Raw genomic sequence first — 21,459 nt, forward strand, 5'->3', positions numbered from 1 at the left:
GGTCGCGGGGTCATACTTGATCATTTCGCGATATAGCCATATTTTTGCTGAAAGGATTTAGTAGAGAACATCGAGGATAAAGTTCGCAACTTTTGGTCGCTAATAAAAAAGCCTTGCCTGTACCGGAAGTAACAGTCGACGTGCGCGTGACGTCACGGGTTGTGGAGCTCTTCGCATCTTAACATTATTTACAATGATGGCCACCAGCAGCGAGAGCGATTTGGACCGAGAAAGCCACGATTTCCGCATTAATTTGAGCGAGGATGAAAGATTCGTGGATGAGGAAAGCGAGAGTGAAGCAATGAGAAAACAAATCCATCCATCCATTTTCTACCGCTTATTCCCTTTCGGGGTCGCGGGGTCATACTTGATCATTTCGCGATATTGCCATATTTTTGCTGAAAGGATTTAGTAGAGAACATCGACGATAAAGTTCGCAACTTTTGGTCGCTAATAAAAAAGCCTTGCCTGTACCGGAAGTAGCAGACGATGTGCGCGTGACGTCACGGGTTGTGGAGCTCCTCTCATCTAAACATTATTTACAATGATGGCCACCAGCAGCAAAAGCGATTCGGACCGAGAAAGCCACGATTTCCCCATTAAATTGAGCGAGGATGAAAGATTTGTGGATGAGGAAAGCGAGAGTGAAGCAATAAGAAAAAAAATCCATCCATTTTTTTTACCGCTTATTCTCTTTCGGGGTCGCGGGGTCATACTTGATCATTTCGCGATATTGCCATATTTTTGCTGAAAGGATTTAGTAGAGAACATCCACGATAAAGTTCGCAACTTTTGGTCGCTAATAAAAAAGCCTTGCCTGTACCGGAAGTAGCAGACGATGTGCGCGTGACGTCACGGGTTGTGGAGCTCCTCACATCTAAACATTATTTACAATGATGGCCACCAGCAGCAAAAGCGATTCGGACCGAGAAAGCCACGATTTCCCCATTAAATTGAGCGAGGATGAAAGATTCGTGGATGAGGAAAGCGAGAGTGAAGCAATAAGAAAACAAATCCATCCATCCATTTTCTACCGCTTATTCCCTTTCAGGGTCGCGGGGTCATACTTGATCATTTCGCGATATTGCCATATTTTTGCTGAAAGGATTTAGTAGAGAACATCGACGATTAAGTTCGCAACTTTTGGTCGCTAATAAAAAAGCCTTGCCTGTACCGGAAGTAGCAGACGATGTGCGCGTGATGTCACGGGTTGTGGAGCTCCTCACATCTAAACATTATTTACAATGATGGCCACCAGCAGCAAAAGCGATTCGGACCGAGAAAGCCACGATTTCCCCATTAATTTGAGCGAGGATGAAAGATTCGTGGATGAGGAAAGCGAGAGTGAAGCAATAAGAAAACAAATCCATCCATCCATTTTCTACCGCTTATTCCCTTTCGGGGTCGCAGGGTCATACTTGATCATTTCGCGATATTGCCATATTTTTGCTGAAAGGATTTAGTAGAGAACATCGATTATAAAGTTCGCAACTTTTGGTCGCTAATAAAAAAGCCTTGCCTGTGCCGGAAGTAGCAGACGATGTGCGCGTGACGTCACGGGTTGTGGAGCTCTTCGCATCTAAACATTATTTACAATGATGGCCACCAGCAGCAAAAGCGATTCGGACCGAGAAAGCCATGATTTCCCCATTAATTTGAGCGAGGATGAAAGATTCGTGGATGAGGAAAGCGAGAGTGAAGCAATAAGAAAAAAAATCCATCCATCCATTTTCTACCGCTTATACCCTTTTGGGGTGGCGGGGGGCGCTGGCGCCTATCTCAGCTACAATCGGGCGGAAGGCGGGCTACCTCATCGCCATGGGGTGCGCGCAGTGTCTCATGGCGCCGCCTAGGGTTTGAAAAAGGTGTTTCCGGAAGCACCGCAGCCGTCGCTGTCCAGACCCGAAGGTACCACCTGGGGCGCGGGCCCAGGAGCGTATCCGCCGACGGGAGTCGCTGGGGCCGAGCCGGAGCGGGTCCGATGCAGGACAACTAGGGCAGACGGGTCGTCTTGGTCTCGCTTCAAATCGGGCTTGCCGGGTGGCAATAAGAAAAAAAATGGGGGTGGCAGGACCACTCGGCCGGGCCCAACCGCAACAAAGGATAGAGCCATACCGCTTTGAACCCGACGCTGACGGTGACGGTCAGGAGGACGCTGCTGATATTGATGCTGGAGTAGCACATGACATAGATCGCCTTCAGAATATACACCCCCGCCCCCTATTGTAGCCCGGAAGAGTTAAGGCTGCATTGGATTCTGGGTATTTGTTCTGTTAAATGATAAACGGGTTGTACTTGTATAGCGCTTTTCTACCTTCAAGGTACTCAAAGCGCTTTGACACTACTTCCACATTTACCCATTCACACACACATTCACACACAGATGGAGGGAGCTGCCATGCAAGGCGCCAACCAGCACCCATCAGGAGCAAGGTCGAAGTGTCTTGCTCAGGACACAACGGACGTGACGAGGTTGGTACTAGGTGGGATTTGAACCAGGGACCCTCGGGTCGCGCACGGCCACTCATCCACTGCGCCACGCCGTCCCCACTGTTGTGTTTATGTTGTGCTACGGTGCGGATGTTCTCCCAAAATGTGTTTGTCAATCTTGTTTGGTGTGGGTTCACGGTGTGGCGCATATTTGTAACAGTGATAACGTTGTTTCTACGGCCACCCTCAGTGTGACCTGTATGGCTGTCGATCAAGTATGTCTTGCAGTCACTTTTTTGGGTCTGCAGGAGCTTTATACAATATATGATTGGGCCGGAACACTGTTTGAATACTGGAAATGCGGGCGAGACGGCAGGTTGTAGAAGACGCTAAAGGCAGAAAGCTCTTAATATAATCGTCCGGGTGATAAACGGAACATTCTCCTGGGAGATTGTCGGGAGGGGCACTGATATCCGGGTGTTTCCCGGAAAGATCGCGAGAGTTGACAAGTATGTTGCTAGGGCGGGAAAGCCATTCAAAGAAGGTGAATTCGTTAAAAAGTGCATGTTAAGATTATTTTAAGAAATCTTTTCACAAGGCCCAGCCTCACCCAGTTTTTGCATCCAGGTAAATTGAGTTTGAGACCCCTGTTCTAGATATTTCAGTCTTGTTTTCATGCGGGTATCTTTTAACCATATTGTTACCCTACTGCAACCACATCATTTCCCCCTTGCGAGATAAATCAAGTCCACCCTACCTTTTCCTATCCTATATTGCTATTAACATACCTGTTCTTTTCCATTTCATTGTGTGTAGACCTGTGGAGATAAAGCAGAACATCAGCAACTGAACATAACAGATCTGTTAAGAGAACATACACTAGATATCCCCCTTGGTGCAGGGGAATGAGAGCTAAAGGGGAACATTATCACCAGACCTATGTAAGAGTCAATATATACCTTGATGGTGCAGAAAAAAAGACCATGTTTTTTTAACCGATTTCCGAACTCTAAAAGAGGGAAGTTGTTTTCTCAAACACATTACACACGCCAAGTCAAATCAGCTCTGTTATTTTCCGTTTTTTTCGACTGTTTTCCGGTACGTTGGAGACGTCATGCCAAGTCGGTGTGTTGTCGGAGGGTGTAACAACACGAACAGGGAGGGATTCAAGTTGCACCACTGGCCCGAAGATGCCAAAGTGTCTGCCGCCAGACCCCCATTGAATGTGCCAGAGCAGGGGTGCCCACACTTTTTCTGCAGGCGAGCTACTTTTCAATTGACCAACTCGAGGGGATCTACCTCATTTATATATATCATTTATATTTATTTATTTATGAAAGAGACATATTGGTAAACAAGTTAAATGTGTTTAATGATAATACAAGCATGTGTAACACATATAGATGTCTTTCTTTCACGAAGACAAGAATATAAGTTGGTGTATTACCTGATTCTGATGACTTGCATTGATTGGAATCAGACAGTAATGATGATAACGCCCACATTTTCAAATGGAGGAGAAAAAAAGTTGTCCTTTCTGTACAATACCACATGAAAGTGGTTGGTTTTTGGCATCTAATTCATCATCCAGCTTCCATACACTTTACAAGAAAAACATTGGCGGCAAATTCCGTAGCTTGCTTGATTGACATTCACGGCACCCGAGGGTCTTGTGAGATGACGCTGGCTGCTGCCAGTTCATTATTATGAAAAAATGACAGCGAGGAAGGTGAGAAACACTTTTTATTTCAACAGACATTCGCGCCGTCCCTTCCGTCAAAACTCTAAAGGCCGACTGCACATTTCCTATCTTCACAATAAAAGCCCTGCTTCATGCTGCCTGCGCTAACAAAATAAGAGTCTCGGAAAGCTGGCGTGCACAAGTGATGTGCACGCCAGCTTTCTGAGGGATCGCTTGTGCACGCCAGTTTTCCGAGACTCTGTATTTAGTTAGCGCAGGCAGCATGAAGTAGGGCTTTTATTGTGAAGATAGGAAATGTGCAGTCGGCCTTTAGAGTTTTGACGGAAGGTACGGCGCGAGAGTCTGTTGAAATAAAAAGTGTTTCTCGCCTTCCTCTCTGTCATATTTTCATATTAATGATCTTGCAGCCTGGCTGGAGATCGACTGACACACCCCCCGCGGTCGACTGGTAGCTCGCGATCGACGTAATGGGCACCCCTGTGCCAAAGTGTCTCCACATTTTACCGGCAATGACAGACATGACACAGAGATGTATGGATAACCTGCAGATGCATTTGCAACGATAGTCAATGAAATCACAAAGGTGAGTTTTGTTGATGTTGACTGCCAGCTAATCGATGCTAACATGCTATTTACCGGCGGTGCTAAAGCAGACATGGCACAGAGATGTATGGATAACCTGTAGATGCATTTGCAACTATAAAGTCAACGAAATCACAAAGGTGAGTTTTGTTGATGTTGACTGCCGGCTAATCGATGCTAACATGCTACGCTAATCGATGCTAACATGCTATTACCGGCGGTGCTAAAGCAGACATGGCACAGAGATGTATGGATAACCTGTAGATGCATTTGCAACTATAAAGTCAACGAAATCACAAAGGTGAGTTTTGTTGATGTTGACTGCCGGCTAATCGATGCTAACATGCTATGCTAATCGATGCTAACATGCTATTTACCGGCGGTGCTAAAGCAGACATGGCACAGAGATGTATGGATAACCTGTAGATGTATTTGCAACTATAAAGTCAACGAAATCACAAAGGTGAGTTTTGTTGATGTTGACTGCCGGCTAATCGATGCTAACATGCTATGCTAATCGATGCTAACATGCTATTTACCGGCGGTGGCTAAAGCAGACATGGAACAGAGATGTATGGATAACCTGCAGATGCATTTGCAACTATATTACGTTTCCTTCCACCCACATTTAATGCGAAAAAAAAACACTTACCAATCGACGGATTCAAGTTGCACCAGTGGTCAAAAGATGCGAAAGTCCCTTGTTTGTTCTGTGATTTCGTTGACTTTATAGTTGCAAATGCATCTGCAGGTTATCCATACATCTCTGTGCCATGTCTGTCATCGCCGGTAAATGTGGAGACACTCCAGCACATTCAATGGGGGTCTGGCGGCAGACACTTTGGCATCTCCGGGCCAGTGGTGCAACTTGAATCCCTCCCTGTTAGTGTTATTACACCCTCCGACAACACACCGACGAGGCATGATGTCTCCAAGGTTCCAAAAAATAGTCAAAAAAACGGAAAATAACAGAGCTGAGACCCGGTGTTTGTAATGTGTTGAAAATGAAAATGGTGGGTGTGTTACCTCGGCGACGTCACATTCTGACGTCATCGCCTCCAGCGCGATAAACAGAAAGGCGTTTAATTCGCCAAAATTCACCCATTTAGAGTTCGGAAATCGGTTAAAAAAATAGATGGTCTTTTTTCTGCACCATCAAGGTATATATTGACGCTTACATAGGTCTGGTGATAATGTTCCCCTTTAGCACCGACAGTTGCGAACTTTATCGTGGATGTTCTCTACTAAATCCTTTCAGCAAAAATATGGCAATATCGCGTTATGACACATAGAATGGACCTGCTATCCCCGTTTAAATAAGAACATCTCATTTCAGTAGGCCTTTAAAGGACCAAACTTCCACACCTGAGGAGTTGGGTTGCAGATAAACATTGTAAGAGTAACAAAAAACATTGCTCCTTGATGTTGCCAGGTTATCTTGATACCGAAGTACATGTCAAACTACTTCCTTAACGTAAATGACCGCCATAACCACAACACCAGGGGGAGCTCCACAACCACGTTAAACCCAGATTCCGATCTAACAAAGGTCTTAACTCATTCTGTTTCTATGCCACATCAATGTGGAATGCACTCCCAACAGGTATAAAAGTAAGTGCATCTCTATATTCCTTCAAAACCGCTCTAAAACAACACCTCCAGGCAACTTCAACACTTTACTAATACCCTCCTCCATTCACATCCCATCTCCCCGGATTATAAACAACTCAGATGTACTTCTAATGTATATACTTGTTCTTATGCTATGTGAACTCACTATGTTCTCTGCTGGCTGTACATATCCTACTAAATAAAACCTACACTGTTTTCAATGTCCACATTTCTCTGTTGATGCAATTGTTGATGACTGAAGTTCTGATATCAACCAAAGCTCCTCATCCCACCTCCCGGATTGTAAATAATGTAAATAATTCAATGTACATACTATGATGATTAACTTGTGTGATGACTGTATTATGTTGATAGTATATATTTGTACCATGAATTGATTAACGTGGACCCCGACTTAAACAAGTTGAAAAACTTATTGGGGTGTTACCATTTAGTGGTCAATTGTACGGAATATGTACTGTACTGTGCAATCTACTATAAAAGTATCAATCAATCAATCAATCAATCAATCAATCTATTCCACGTTCATTTGAAACAGAGAAGGTTTCTTTTCGGTTGGGAATTCAAAATGAACAGACACTGATATTGTATTGTACCATATGTCCCGGCAAGAAATCTGCGTTCAAAAGACTCCGGCTTATTAGTGATTTCCTAGAACCCAAAAAAAGGTCTGCGGGCTATAGAGCGTTTTCCGTTCGGGCTCCAGTACTCTGGAATGCCCTCCCGGTAACAGTTCGAGATGCTACCTCAGTAGAAGCATTTAAGTCTCACCTTAAAACTCATCTGTATACTCTAGCCTTTAAATAGTCCTCCTTTTTAGACTAGTTGATATGCCGCTTCTTTCTTTTTTCTCCTATGTCCCCCCCTCCCTTGTGGAGGGGGTCCGGTCCGATGGACCATGGATGAAGTACTGGCTGTCCAGAGTCGAGACCCAGGATGGACCGCACATCGGGACCCAGGATGGACCGCTCGCCTGTGTATCGGTTGGGGACATCTCTACGCTGCTGATCCGCCTCCGCTTGAGATGGTTTCCTGTGGACGGGACTCTCGCTGCTGTCTTGGATCCGCTTTGAACTGAACTCTCGCGGCTGTGTTGGAGCCACTATGGATTGAACTTTCACAGTATCATGTTAGACCCGCTCGACATCCATTGCTTTCGGTCCCCTAGAGAGGGGGGGTTGCCCACATCTGAGGTCCTCTCCAAGGTTTCTCATAGTCAGCATTGTCACTGGCGTCCCACTGGATGTGAATTCTCCCTGCCCACTGGGTGTGAGTTTTCCTTGCCCTTTTGTGGGTTCTTCCGAGGATGTCGTAGTCGTAATGATTTGTGCAGTCCTTTGAGATATTTGTGATTTGGGGCTATATAAATAAACATTGATTGATTGATTGATTACGACTACGACATCCTCGGAAGAACCCACAAAAGGGCAAGGAAAACTCACACCCAGTGGGCAGGGAGAATTCACATCCAGTGGGACGCCAGTGACAATGCTGACTAGGAGAAACCTTGGAGAGGACCTCAGAAGTGGGCAACCCCCCGAAAGCAATGGATGTCGAGCTGGTCTAACATGATACTGTGAAAGTTCAATCCATGGTGGCTCCAACACAGCCGCGAGAGTTCAGTTCAAAGCGGATCCAAGACAGCAGCGAGAGTCCCGTCCACAGGAAACCATCCCAAGCGGAGGCGGATCAGCAGCGTAGAGATGTCCCCAACCGATACACAGGCGAGCGGTCCATCCTGGGTCTCGACTCTGGACAGCCAGTACTTCATCCATGGTCATCGGACCGGACCCCCTCCACAAGGGATGGGGGACATAGGAGAAAAAAAGAAAAGAAGCAGCAGATCAACTGGTGTAAAAAGGAGGTCTATTTAAAGGCTAGAGTATACAGATGAGTTTTAAGGTGAGACTTAAATGCTTCTACTGAGGTAGCATCTCCAACTGTTACCGGGAGGGCATTCCAGAGTACCGGAGCCCGAACGGAAAACGCTCTATAGCCCGCAGACTTTTTTGGGCTCTAGGAATCACTAATAAGTTTTCCTTGCCCTTTTGTGGGTTCTTCGGAGGATGTTGTAGTCGTAATGATTTGTGCAGTCCTTTGAGACATTTGTGATTTGGGGCTATATAAATAAACATTGATTGATTGATTGATTGATATAAATCAAGCAGGTAAATTGGGTCAGTATGTTTGTTTGGAGCTCAATTCCCTTGGACCGTGTCAAAAAAGGTTGTGATGTTTCAGGAAAGAAGATCCGTCTGCATTCTTTAGGCACACCACTATCTCAACCAGACCCTGACATGATCCCTCAACTGGATGTCCAAAATTAACCTCTGTTCACTCGTCTCAGGAGGTTCCAACTTCACTGACACTCGCGAGTCTGCCATTTTGCTGGACTCACTCCAGTTTCACTCTCTGAGGAGCATGCTTTGTTTTTAACAGAGTGTATAAGAACACCACCTGAAGCTGCATTTGTAATTATAGCTGCATGTATGAGTGGGGGGGCGGGGGGGGGTATTATCTTTAGATGTGTTCGAATCACACCAGACCCCTCTAGCAGGGTAGGAATTCCTACGGAGGGCAGACGGACGCTTGTGACATAACAGGTACCACATGTTCAGGATGGGTTTCACTCGCTGACCGATCCAACTTTCACGTCTGCTCCAGTTCCTGGGTGAAAGGATAATAACACCGAATGCCTGTTTGCGTCTTTGAGTATTCCAAAATTCAGTTCAACAAATAATTTCAATCAATCAATCAATCAATGTTTATTTATAAAGCCCCAAATCACAAATGTCTCAAAGGACTGCACAAATCATTACGACTACAACATCCTCGGAAGAACCCACAAAAGGGCAAGGAAAACTCACACCCAGTGGGCAGGGAGAATTCACATCCAGTGGGACGCCAGTGACAATGCTGACTAGGAGAAACCTTGGAGAGGACCTCAGATGTGGGCAACCCCCCCCCCTCTAGGGGACCGAAAGCAATGGATGTCGAGCGGGTCTAACATGATACTGTGAAAGTTCAATCCATAGTGGCTCCAACACAGCCGCGAGAGTTCAGTTCAAGCGGATCCAAGACAGCAGCGAGAGTCCCGTCCACAGGAAACCATCTCAAGCGGATCAGCAGCGTAGAGATGTCCCCAACAGATACAGGCGAGCGGTCCATCCTGGGTCCCGACGAGCGGTCCATCCTGGGTCTCGACTCTGGACAGCCAGTACTTCATCCATGGTCATGGGACCATTACCTATGAAGAACTAGAAAGTGGGCACAGGAATACAATTTCAGCTCAGTCCGTGTGGAAAACTGACTATGAGAGGGCTATGTCTAAACCAGGGGTCACCAACCCGGTGCCCGCGGGCACCAGGTCGCCCGTAAAGACCAGATTAGTCGCCCGCTGGCCTGTTCTAAAAATAGCACAAATAGCAGCACTTACCAGTGAGCTGCCTCTATTTTTTTACATTTTATTTATTTATTAGCAAGCTGGTCTCGCTTTGCTCGACATTTTTAATTCTAAGACGGACAAAACTCCATCCATCCATCCATTTTCTACCGCTTATTCCCTCTTTGGGGTGGCGGGGGGCGCTGGCGCCTATCTCAGCTACAATCGGGCGGAAGGCGGGGTACACCCTGGACAAGTCGCCAGCTCATCGCAGACAGACACAACTCAAAATAGAATTTGAAAATCCAAGAAAAATATTTTAAACACTTGGTCGTCACTTGTTTAAATAAATTCATTTTTTTTTTTAACTTTGCTTCTTATAACTTTCAGAAAGACAATTTTAGAGAAAAAATACAACCTTTAAAATGCTTTTAAGATTTTTAAACACATATACTTTTTTACCTTCGAAATTCCTTCCTCTTCTTTCCTGACAATTTAAATCAATGTTCAAGTATTTTTTGTAAAGAGTAATAAATACATTTTAATTTAATTGTTCATTTTAGCTTCTGTTTTTTCGACGAAGTGAAGTGAAGTGAATTATATTTATATAGCGCTTTTTCTCTAGTGACTCAAAGCACTTTACATAGTGACACCCAATATCTAAGTTACATTTAAACCAGTGTGGGTGGCACTGGGAGCAGGTGGGTAAAGTGTCTTGCCCAAGGACAACGGCAGTGACTAGGATGGCTGAAGCGGGAATCGAACCTGCAACCCTCAAGTTGCCGGCACGGCTACTCTACCAACCGAGCTAAACCGCCCCGGACGAAGAATATTTGTGAAATATTTGTGAAATATTTCTTCAAACTTATTATGCTTGAAATTAAAAAAACATATTCTGGCAAGTCTAGAAAATATGTAGAATTAAATTTGAATCTTATTTCAAAGTTTTTTTGAATTTCTTTTAACATTTTTTTTCTGGAAAATCTAGAAGAAATAATGATTTGTCTTTGTTAGAAATATAGCTTGGTCCAATTTGTTATATATTCTAACAAAGTGCAGATTGGATTTTAACCTATTTAAAACATGTCATCAAAATTTTAAAATTAATCTTAATCAGGAAAAACTACTAATGATGTTCCATAAATTCTTTTTTTGATTTTTCAAAAAGATTCGAATTAGCTAGTTTTTTTCTTCATTTTTTTCGGTTGAATTTTAAATTTTAACGAGTCGAAATTGAAGATAAACTATGTTTCAAAATTTTATTTTAATTTTTTGCGGGTTTTCTCCTGTTTTAAAACGTTCAATTAAGTCTTTTTTCATCATTAATTATCTACAAAAAACTTTTCGTAAAAGGAAAAAAAAATGTACGACGGAATGACGGACAGAAATATAAATTCTTTTATATACAAAGATTTATTTATTAAAGGTAAATTGAGCAAATTGGCTATTTCTGGCAATTTATTTAAGTGTGTATCAAACTGGTAGCCCTTTGCATTAATCAGTACCCAAGAAGTAGCTCTTGGTTTCAAAAAGGTTGGTGACCCTGGTCTAAACTAAGCTGGATAACCGCTTAAATGAACAATTATTTAACCCAAGCCTTGTTTCAGCCACAATAAACTATCGTTTAACTATCATCAGCCACATCACATGGAGGCGTGTCTTAATGAAATTAAACAATGGATGTCCGCTAACTTTTTGCAACTCAACGCCCAAAAAACGGAAATGCTGATTATCGGTCCTGCTAGACACCGAACTCTATTTAATAATACAACTCTAACATTTGACAACCAAACAATTAAACAAGGCGACACGGTAAAGAATCTGGGTATTATCTTCGACCCAACTCTCTCCTTTGAGTCACACATTAAAAGCGTTACTAAAACGGCCTTCTTTCATCTCCGTAATATCGCTAAAATTCGCTCCATTCTGTCCACTAAAGACGCCGAGATCATTATCCATGCGTTTGTTACGTCTCGTCTCGATTACTGTAACGTATTATTTTCGGGTCCCCCCATGTCTAGCATTAAAAGATTACAGTTGGTACAAAATGCGGCTGCTAGACTTTTGACAAGAACAAGAAAGTTTGATCACATTACGCCTGTACTGGCTCACCTGCACTGGCTTCCTGTGCACTTAAGATGTGACTTTAAGGTTTTACTACTTACGTATAAAATACTACATGGTCTAGCTCCATCCTATCTTGCCGATTGTATTGTACCATATGTCCCGGCAAGAAATCTGCGCTCAAAGGACTCCGGCTTATTAGTGATTCCCAAAGCCCAAAAAAAGCCTGCGGGCTATAGAGCGTTTTCCGTTCGGGCTCCAGTACTCTGGAATGCACTCCCGGTAACAGTTCGAGATGCTACCTCAGTAGAAGCATTTAAGTCTCACCTTAAAACTCATCTGTATACTCTAGCCTTTAAATAGACTCCCTTTTTAGACCAGTTGATCTGCCGTTTCTTTTCTTTTTCTTCTATGTCCCACTCTCCTTTGTGGAGGGAGTCCGGTCCGATCCGGTGGCCATGTACTGCTTGCCTGTGTATCGGCTGGGGACATCTCTGCGCTGCTGATCCGCCTCCGCTTGGGATGGTTTCCTGCTGGCTCCGCTGTGAACGGGACTCTCGCTGCTGTGTTGGATCCGCTTTGGACTGGACTCTCGCGACTGTGTTGGATCCATTATGGATGGAACTTTCACAGTATCATGTTAGACCCACTCGACATCCATTGCTTTCCACCTCTCCAAGGTTCTCATAGTCATCATTGTCACCGATGTCCCACTGGGTGTGAGTTTTCCTTGCCCTTATGTGGGCCTAAGGAGGATGTCGTAGTGGTTTGTGCAGCCCTTTGAGACACTAGTGATTTAGGGCTATATAAGTAAACATTGATTGATTGATTGATTGATCTACGGTCCTCGCCAAGGTTTCTCATTGTCATCCCACTGGGTTGAGTTCTTCCTTGCCCTGATGCGGGCCCTGAACCGAAGATGTCCTTGTGGCTTGTGCAGCCCTTTGAGACACTTCTGATTTAGGACTATAGAAATAAACATTGATTGATCGATCGACATACAGCTTGCCTAAATAGCATGTTAGCATCAATTAGCTTGCAATCAGGCAGTGACCAAATATGCCTGATCAGCACTCCACACAAGTCAATAATATCAACAAAGCTCACCTTTGTGCATTCATGCACAGCATAAAACGTTTGGTGGACAACATTAAAGAAAGAGTGGCATAAGACACGTTTTTCCGTGGCAGCGTCGGAGAAAGTTGTACATGTAAACAAAAGGACGTGGGTTCGAGGACCGCCGAAAAAAGATCGAGCGTAGCCCTTAGGAAGCACTGGAAATGTGTGTGCATGTCCATACGGGACGTAAATCTCTCTATCTATGTAATGGAGGAGCTATTGGCAAGAGTGGGAGTCGAGCAAGGAGGACATGGAGGTGGAGGAGGCGATGAAAGCGAGGAAATGTAAAGAAGGGAAGAGAGAGAGAGCAGAAAAGAGTAGGAGAAGAGGGGGGAGGGGAAAGGCACAACAACCAACACATGCACATACACACTCCCCTCCCCCATTTCTCACACATGGAGCTGACAACACTGGAGGAGCTTCCACTCACTAGGACATATTCTGCATGAATTCATAGTTCTTCACTTGCTATGTTCTAGGCTGCACTCCAAGTCTTAGCTTGCAGTAAAAAACATGAATATTTCTGGTGTTAAGACTATAGCATATTTACACTTAAATTCATACATTTGTGTCGAACTTGATTATGAGCAAGCACACACACCATATTTGCCAACCTTGAGACCTGATTAAGAGTGTCAAAACATTGCTGTTTACGGCAGAAAAACTGCTTTACAGTAGACGAAAACGTGACTGCTGTTGTTGTGTGTTGTTACCGCGCTGGGAGGACGTTAATGAAACTGCCTAACGATAAACCCACATAAGAAACCAAGAAAGGGGAAGAGTGGATCGTGAGATCGACAGGCGGATCGGTGCGGCGTCTTCATTAATGCGGACGTTGTACCGATCCGTCGTGGTAAAGAAGGAGCTGAGCCGGAAGGCAAAGCTCTCAATTTACCGGTCGATCTACGTTCCCATCCTCACCTATGGTCATGAGCTTTGGGTCATGACCGAAAGGATAAGATCACGGGTACAAGCGGCCGAAATGAGTTTGGGGCTCTCCCTTAGAGATAGGGTGAGAAGCTCTGCCATCAGGGAGGAACTCAAAGTAAAGCCGCTGCTCCTTCACATCGAGATGAGCCAGATGAGGTGGTTCGGGCATCTGGTCAGGATGCCACCCGAACGCCTCCCTAGGGAGTTGTTTAGGGCACGTCCAACCGGTGGGAGGCCACGGGGAAGACCCAGGACACGTTGGGAAGACTATGTCTCCCGGCTGGCCTGGGAACGCATCGGGATCCCCTGAGAAGAGCTAGACGAAGTGGCTGGGGAGAGGGAAGTCTGGGTTTCCCTGCTTAGGCTGTTGCCCCCGCGACTCGACCTCGGATAAGCGGAAGAAGATGGATGGATGGATGGAAGAAAACAAGAACTCGCTCTCGATTATTCTACAGTTATAACGTCATTGGGCAGGCACGCTGTTTATGGGCTATGCTCGATCTATGTATGGGCGCAAGCACATACACCATACTTGCCAACCTTGAGACCTCTGATTTCGGGAGGTGTGGGTGGGGATGGGGGGGTGTGGTGCTGTTTAAGAGTGTCACAACATTGTTGTTTACGGAAGACGAACTGCTTTACGGGAGACGAAACCGTGACTGCTGTTGTTGTGTGTTGTTACCGCGCTGGGAGGACGTTAATGAAACTGCCTAACAATAAACCCACATAAGAAACCAAGAACTCGCCCTCGATCATTCTACATTTATAACGTCATTGGGCAGGCACGTTGTTTTATTGTGGGAAAGCGGACGTGAAAACAGGCTGTCGACACGTCACTCAGGTCCGCATGGAGCTGGAGGGGGCGTGGCCTTAAGCTCCGCCTGAATTTCGGGAGAAAATTTGTCCCGGGAGGTTTTCGGGAGAGGCGCTGAATTTCGGGAGTCTCCCGGAAAATCCGGGAGGGTTGGCAAGTATGGGCGCAAGCACACACACCATACTTGCCAACCTTGAGACCGCCGATTTCGGGAGGTGTGGGTCGGGATGTGGGGGACTGTTTAAGAGTGTCACAACATTGCTGTTTACGGCAGACGAACCGCTTTACGGTAAACGAAAACGTGACTGCTGTTGTTGTGTGTTGTTAAACTGTCAGAGGCAAGCCTGACACTGTCGACACGTCACTCAGGTACGCATGTCGCCTGAATTTCTGGAGATTTTTGGGAGAACATTTGTCCCGGGAGGTTTTCGGGAGAGGCGCTGAATTTCGGGAGTCTCCCGGAAAATCCGGGAGGGTTGGCAGGTATGACACGCACTCCACTTCTCGGCCAGCGGCGCCAGACTATCTGCACAAACATGTAGCTGCATCTTCAGCCTTCACTCTGCCCAAATTTGATCTATTTTTGTTGGAAAAATTGATAATTTTTGGTATGTCTATTTTTAATTACTTACGATGGTCTGGTGTGCCGAGGAAGATTATCTAATTTCACCTATTTGGGCTAAAAACATTTTTTGCAAACCAGTCTGCAAATGATGTGTTGTTGTGGAGTGTCGGTGCTATTTAGAGCCCGGGAGAGTAACCGTGTAATACTCTTCCATATCTGTAGGCGGCAGCCGGTAGCTAATTGCTTTGTAGATGTCGGAAACAGCGGGAGGCATTGTGCAGGTAAAAAGGTTTATAATGCTTAAACAAAAAAAAAAAGTGCCCCCTAGAAAAGGCATTGAAGCTTAGGGAAGGCTATGCAGAACGAAACAAAAACTGAGCTGTCTACAAAGTAAAAAAAAACAGAATGCTGGATGACAGCAAAGACTTACTGTGGAGCAAAGATGGCGTCCACAAAGTACATCCGAACAAGACGTTACAATCAACAATGTGTCCACAAAGAAGGATAAAAACAACTGAGATATTCTTGACTGCAAAAACAAAGCAGGTGCGGGAAATATCGCTCAAAGCAGGGGTGTCCAAACTTTTTCCACTGAGGGCCGCACACGGCAAAAAATAAAGCTTGATATTTTTCTTTTTCAAACCATAACAAAATATATGGATTTATTTTCATTTTTTTTTACCTTTGGGCTGCAGGGGACCATAAAGGGTCTAATGTTAAAAACAAGTAAAATTATTATTATTATTAATGCTTATAGTAAATATCTACAGTATATCAACTTCAGGTTGATATAAAGTTAAAAAAAACAAAAAGGTTTTATGCCTTTTCTGTCAAAGACAACTTTGTTTTTTTACAATAACACTAAAATATGCAGTATTTCCCCCACTGCCCAAAACATTCAGAAAGCAATGTTTGATGTGAAGGAATTAGAGCCTTCAAAAGATCAATAATGCAGGACGCCATTGATTTTAATTATTATTTTTTACTAATCACAGTGAAAATATAAATAAAATCCCAATAAAAATATTTGGGATCAAAAAGGTGCCCCACTCATAAAGTGATATATTTTTATTAGTTTTTTTTTTACTTACAACACTTAACACTTACGAGATCAACTTCAGATATATCTGTCCATTTTACGTTTGAACTTTTATTTTGTTTGTTTTATGCTCTTTTGTCAAAGAAAACGTTTATGTTTTTGTATGGCAACCACACAAAATATGCAAAATGTTCAATATAAAAACATTTTAAAGTGAAATATTTGTAGCTTTGAATAGGTCAATAATTTCTTATAACATTGATTATTTTTGTTTTTGGAGCAACAGCATCCATCCATCTATTTTCTACCGCTTATTCCCTCTTGGGGGCCCTGGCGCCTATCTCAGCTACAATCGGGCGGAAGGCGGTGTACACCCTGGACAAGTCGCTATCTCATCGCAGAGAAAAATGGCATAAAAAGAAAAATAAAGATAGAAAAAAATAATAAGAAACAGCCTGCATGGCAGCTTTGTGTCAATATTGCAACTTGTTCTAGTTAGATTTCACCTCATTCCACTTTTTTTTATGTTGTTTTTTAAATTTTTGCAGTAGCATTTCCAGAATGTGTGGCGGGCCGGTAAACAATTCGCTGCGGGCCTCAAATGGCCCCCGGGCTCAAAGGAAGACGTGAAACTGCGACAGGAAAATAGCAAAAAAAGAGAGAAAAAGCCACCAAAATGGGAGCGTAAGACAAGAACTAAAACACTACACACATGGGTGGGGCCGGAGGGTGATGTGACAGTACACCTACTTTGAGACAAGAGCTATATTGATGCATGCTTGGTTATGCTTTAAAGCAGGGGTGCCCATTACATCGATCGCGAGCTACCAGTCGACCGCGGGGGGTGTGTCAGTCGATCTCGAGCCAGGCTTTTAAAAAAAATAGACCTAAAAATGAGTGATCATCAATCTTCACCAAGACGTCACTTAAATGACATTCAGGGTACCGGAGGGTCTTGTGAGATGACGCTGGCTGCTGCAAGATCATTATTATGAAAATATGACCGAGAGGAAGGCGAGAAACACTTTTTATTTCAACAGACTCTCGCGCCGTACCTTCCGTCAAAACTCTAAAGGCCGACTGCACATTTCCTATCTTCACAATAAAAGCCCTGCTTCATGCTGCCTGCGCTAACTAAATACAGAGTCTTGGAAAACTGGCGTGCACAAGCGATCCCTCAGAAAGCTGGCGTGCACATCACTTGTGCACGCCAGCTTTCCGAGACTCTTATTTTGTTAGCGCAGGCAGCATGAAGCAGGGCTTTTATTGTGAAGATAGGAAATGTGCAGTCGGCCTTTAGAGTTTTGACGGAAGGGACGGCGCGAAAGTCTGTTGAAATAAAAAGTGTTTCTCGCCTTCCTCTCTGTCATTTTTTCATAATAATGAACTGGCAGCAGCCAGCGTCATCTCACAAGACCCTCGGGTGCCGTGAATGTCAATCAAGCAAGCTACGGAATTTGCCGCCAATGTTTTTCTTGTAAAGTGTATGGAAGCTGGATGAATTAGATGCCAAAAACCAACCACTTTCATGTGGTATTGTACAGAAAGGACAACTTTTTTTCTCCTCCATTTGAAAACGTGGGCGTTATCATCATTACTGTCTGATTCCAATCAATGCAAGTCATCAGAATCAGGTAATACACCAACTTATATTCGTGAAAGAAAGACATCTATATGTGTTACACATGCTTGTATTATCATTAAACACATTTAACTTGTTTACAAAAATGTCTCTTTCATAAATAAATAAATATAAATGATATATTTAAATGAGGTAGATCCCCTCGAGTTGGTCAATTGAAAAGTAGCTCGTCTGCAGAAAAAGTGTGGGCACCCCTGCTTTAAAGTCATATCCAACAATTGAGACAATTACTTTTTATTGTCAACTAAGTTTAGTTTTTTAATGATTTCTCCTGGTGGAGTACCTTCGGATGTTTTCAACGCAAAAAATCTGCCTTGGCTCAAAAAAGTTTGAAAAACACTGCCGTACACAACCTCTTCTTATCGACAAATGGCTTCAAAAAGCCACCTCCTAATGGCCTTTTTGTGCCAGAACCACCTGGACCAATATCCCTTGGACTAGCCCCCACCTTCGTGAGACCATGAAGTTGTCTGACCCAGATGGACTCTGTCTTGCATTGCCTATAAGACTCAATTATTGATTGAGACCCATTTCGCTCGGTCATAGCTAACGGATTGAGGTTTGAAACCAATGTTGTCTTTGTCTGTGACCTTTGCAAAATCAATTTTGTCAAATCTTTTAAGGAGGTCCTGGCCACTGACTGGTCAATCGAAGAATGAAGGTAGGAACTAATACCACCTTGCAGCAAAGGAGACAATGCATTATACCAAAACTTTTAAGTAAAAATGCAAATAATCCACAAGGTCAGATATATTGTAGTAATAGAGCAGTGTAGGAGTGATGGGGCAAGCAAACGGAACAGGAGAGGTATGTGATCATCACATACATGAAAGGAAAGTAACAGTAAACCTAATGTAAAGTTGCTTTCACATAAATACAAATTGCAGTTCAATAATGCAATTAAACTTGTTTTTCAGCATCCATCCGATACTGCAGTAGTACCAGATTACATTACCTCCCATTAGCCCTGAAACCGCGAGTATTCAGTGTAATGTTTGAAAACAAATCCAAGTGTTCCTTGCTAAACATCAAACAAGAAGAGAACAACGTTTCACCATCAAATATTTTGTCCACATTGGATTATTATTATCTACACTGAAAATACTCCTAACTACTTCCAGTACGACACGACAACACAGGTCCAAGTTGCAAGGTTATAAAAACACAAGAGACGTATGTATGTAAGTATATATGTATGTATATATATATATATGTAGGTATGGGAAAAATCACAAGACTACTTCATCTCTACAGAACTGTTTCATGAGGGGTTCCCTCAATCATCAGGAGATTTTAATGGAAGCATCCACATACAATGGTTTATATAAGGCACAGAGTGGGTGGGTACAGGCAGGCGTAGGGGTGTGGTGATTGGCTCATGTGTTACCTAGGAGGTGTTTCCGTCAGTGGCGGCATGTTGAAATGATTTCACTGCGCTTGTTGAGGGATGACAGGTCCGGATGATATATAATAAACCGTTTCTCTTTTAAGCATAGGTTGCATCTTTTATTACCACTGTTGTAAGGTGTGCTGGATGCAAGAATTTGCCATGTTATTGAATATTCAACATTATTGTCTTTGAGGTTCCAAATGTGTTTGCTGAGTTCTGTAGAATTCCGCAAAGTCTGGTTTCTAAAGGAGGCGTTGTGATTATTCCATCTTGTTTTGAACGCTCCTTCGGTTAATCCTACGTACGTGTCGGATGTGTTAATGTCCTTGCGTGTTACCTTTGCAAAAGGACTGCCCACCCCCAGACTAAACGACTCTGAAACCAATAAGGAATGTAACTGTCGCAAGAAACCTGATTTCCCTCTCAACGGAGGGTGCTTACAGACATCAGTCATACTTGGTCAACAGCCATACAGGTCACACTGAGGGTGGCCGTATAAACAACTTTAACACTGTTGCAAATATGCGCCACACTGTGAACCCACACCAAACAAGAATGACAAACACATTTCGGGAGAACATCCGCACCGTAACACAACATAAACACAACAGAACAAATACCCAGAACCCTTTGCAGCACTAACTCTATATAATATACAGCCCCCACCACCACCTCAAACTCCTCATGCTCTCTCAGGGAGAGCATGTATCAAATTCCAAGCTGCTGTTTTGAGGCATGTTAAAAAAAAAAATCATGCACTTTGTGACTTTAATAATAAATATGGGTGTGCCATGTTGGCATTTTTTTCCAATAACTTGTGTTGATTTATTTTGGAAAACATTGTTACATTGTTTAATGCATCCAGCAGGGCATCACATAATAATGTGTTGATTCCACGACTGTATATATTGGTATCGGTTGATATCGGAATCGGTAATTAAGAGTTGGACAATATCGGAATATCGGCAAAAAAAACCTCTAATCTGTGAGGTTACTACAAAGCTATAGCCATAAACGCTTTAGGTAATAATAATTAGCGTAATTATTTATTTCGTTTTTCGGCCATGTCAGCCAAGAATTTTTTCATCCTGATGCACCTCTGAATTATTATTAAAGGGGAACATTATCACAATTTCAAAAGGGTTAAAAACAATAAAAATCAGTTCCCAGTGGCTTGTTGTATTTTTTGAAGTTTTTTTCTAAATTTTACCGGTGCCGGAATATCCCTAAATAAAGCTTTAAAGTGCCTTATCTTCTATCTTTGAAACCACTGTCTATTTCCCTGTGACGTCATACAGTGCTGCCAATACAAACAAAATGGCGGTTACCACAGCAAGATATAGCGACATTAGCTCGGATTCAGACTCGGATTTCAGCGGCTTAAGCGATTCAACAGATTACGCATGTATTGAAACAGATGGTCGGAGTATGGAGGCAGATAGCGAAAACGAAATTGAAGAAGAAATTGATGCTATTGAGCGAATAGCTATTGACGCTATCCGGCCATAGCGTGGGTGTACCTAATGAAGTGGCCCATAGCATGGCTGCCTTATTAGCATCGCCGGTCAAATGTGCGGACCAAACGATGAGGACTTTTGCATCTTGTGACACTGGAGCAACTTAAATCCGTCGATTGGTAAGTGTTTGTTTCGCATTAAATGTGGGTATCTAGTTTCAAATGTACATACAGCTAGCGTAAGTAGCATGTTAGCATCGATTAGCTGGCAGTCATGCCGTGAACAAATATGTCTGATTAGCACATAAGTCAACAACATCAACAAAACTCACCTTTGTGATTTCGTTGACTTAATGGTTGCAAATGCATCTGCAGGTTATCCATACATCTCTGTGCCATGTCTGTCTTAGCATCGCCGCTCAAATGTGAAGACACTTTGGTACATTCAATGTGGGTCTGGCGGCAGATTTCTTGCCAGTGGTGCAACTTGAATCCTTCCCTGTTAGTGTTGTTACACCCTCCGACAACACACTGACGAGGCATGATGTCTCCAAGGTTCCAAAAAATAGTCGAAAAAACGGAAAATAACAGAGCTGAGACCCGGTGTTTGTAATGTGAAAATGAAAATGGCGGGTGTGTTACCTCGGTGACGTCACGTTCTGACGTCATCGCTAAAAGACCGACAAACAGAAAGGCGTTTAATTTGCCAAAA

The 21,459-nt window shown here is 43.5% G+C and overlaps 1 protein-coding gene across 2 annotated transcripts in view; it reads right to left on the reverse strand.

Moving 5' to 3' along the window:
* Positions 1-21,459, reverse strand: part of mxd1 (MAX dimerization protein 1) — a 72,970-nt gene that overhangs the window by 31,565 nt on the left and 19,946 nt on the right. For both annotated transcript variants that reach the window (XM_061907065.1, XM_061907066.1), the window contains one exon: positions 3,219-3,248. In XM_061907065.1, the coding sequence (XP_061763049.1) occupies positions 3,219-3,248 (30 nt within the window). The remainder of the gene's footprint in view (positions 1-3,218; positions 3,249-21,459) is intronic.

This window comes from Nerophis ophidion, linkage group LG07, assembly GCF_033978795.1.
Source record: "Nerophis ophidion isolate RoL-2023_Sa linkage group LG07, RoL_Noph_v1.0, whole genome shotgun sequence".
NCBI lineage: Eukaryota > Metazoa > Chordata > Actinopteri > Syngnathiformes > Syngnathidae > Nerophis > Nerophis ophidion.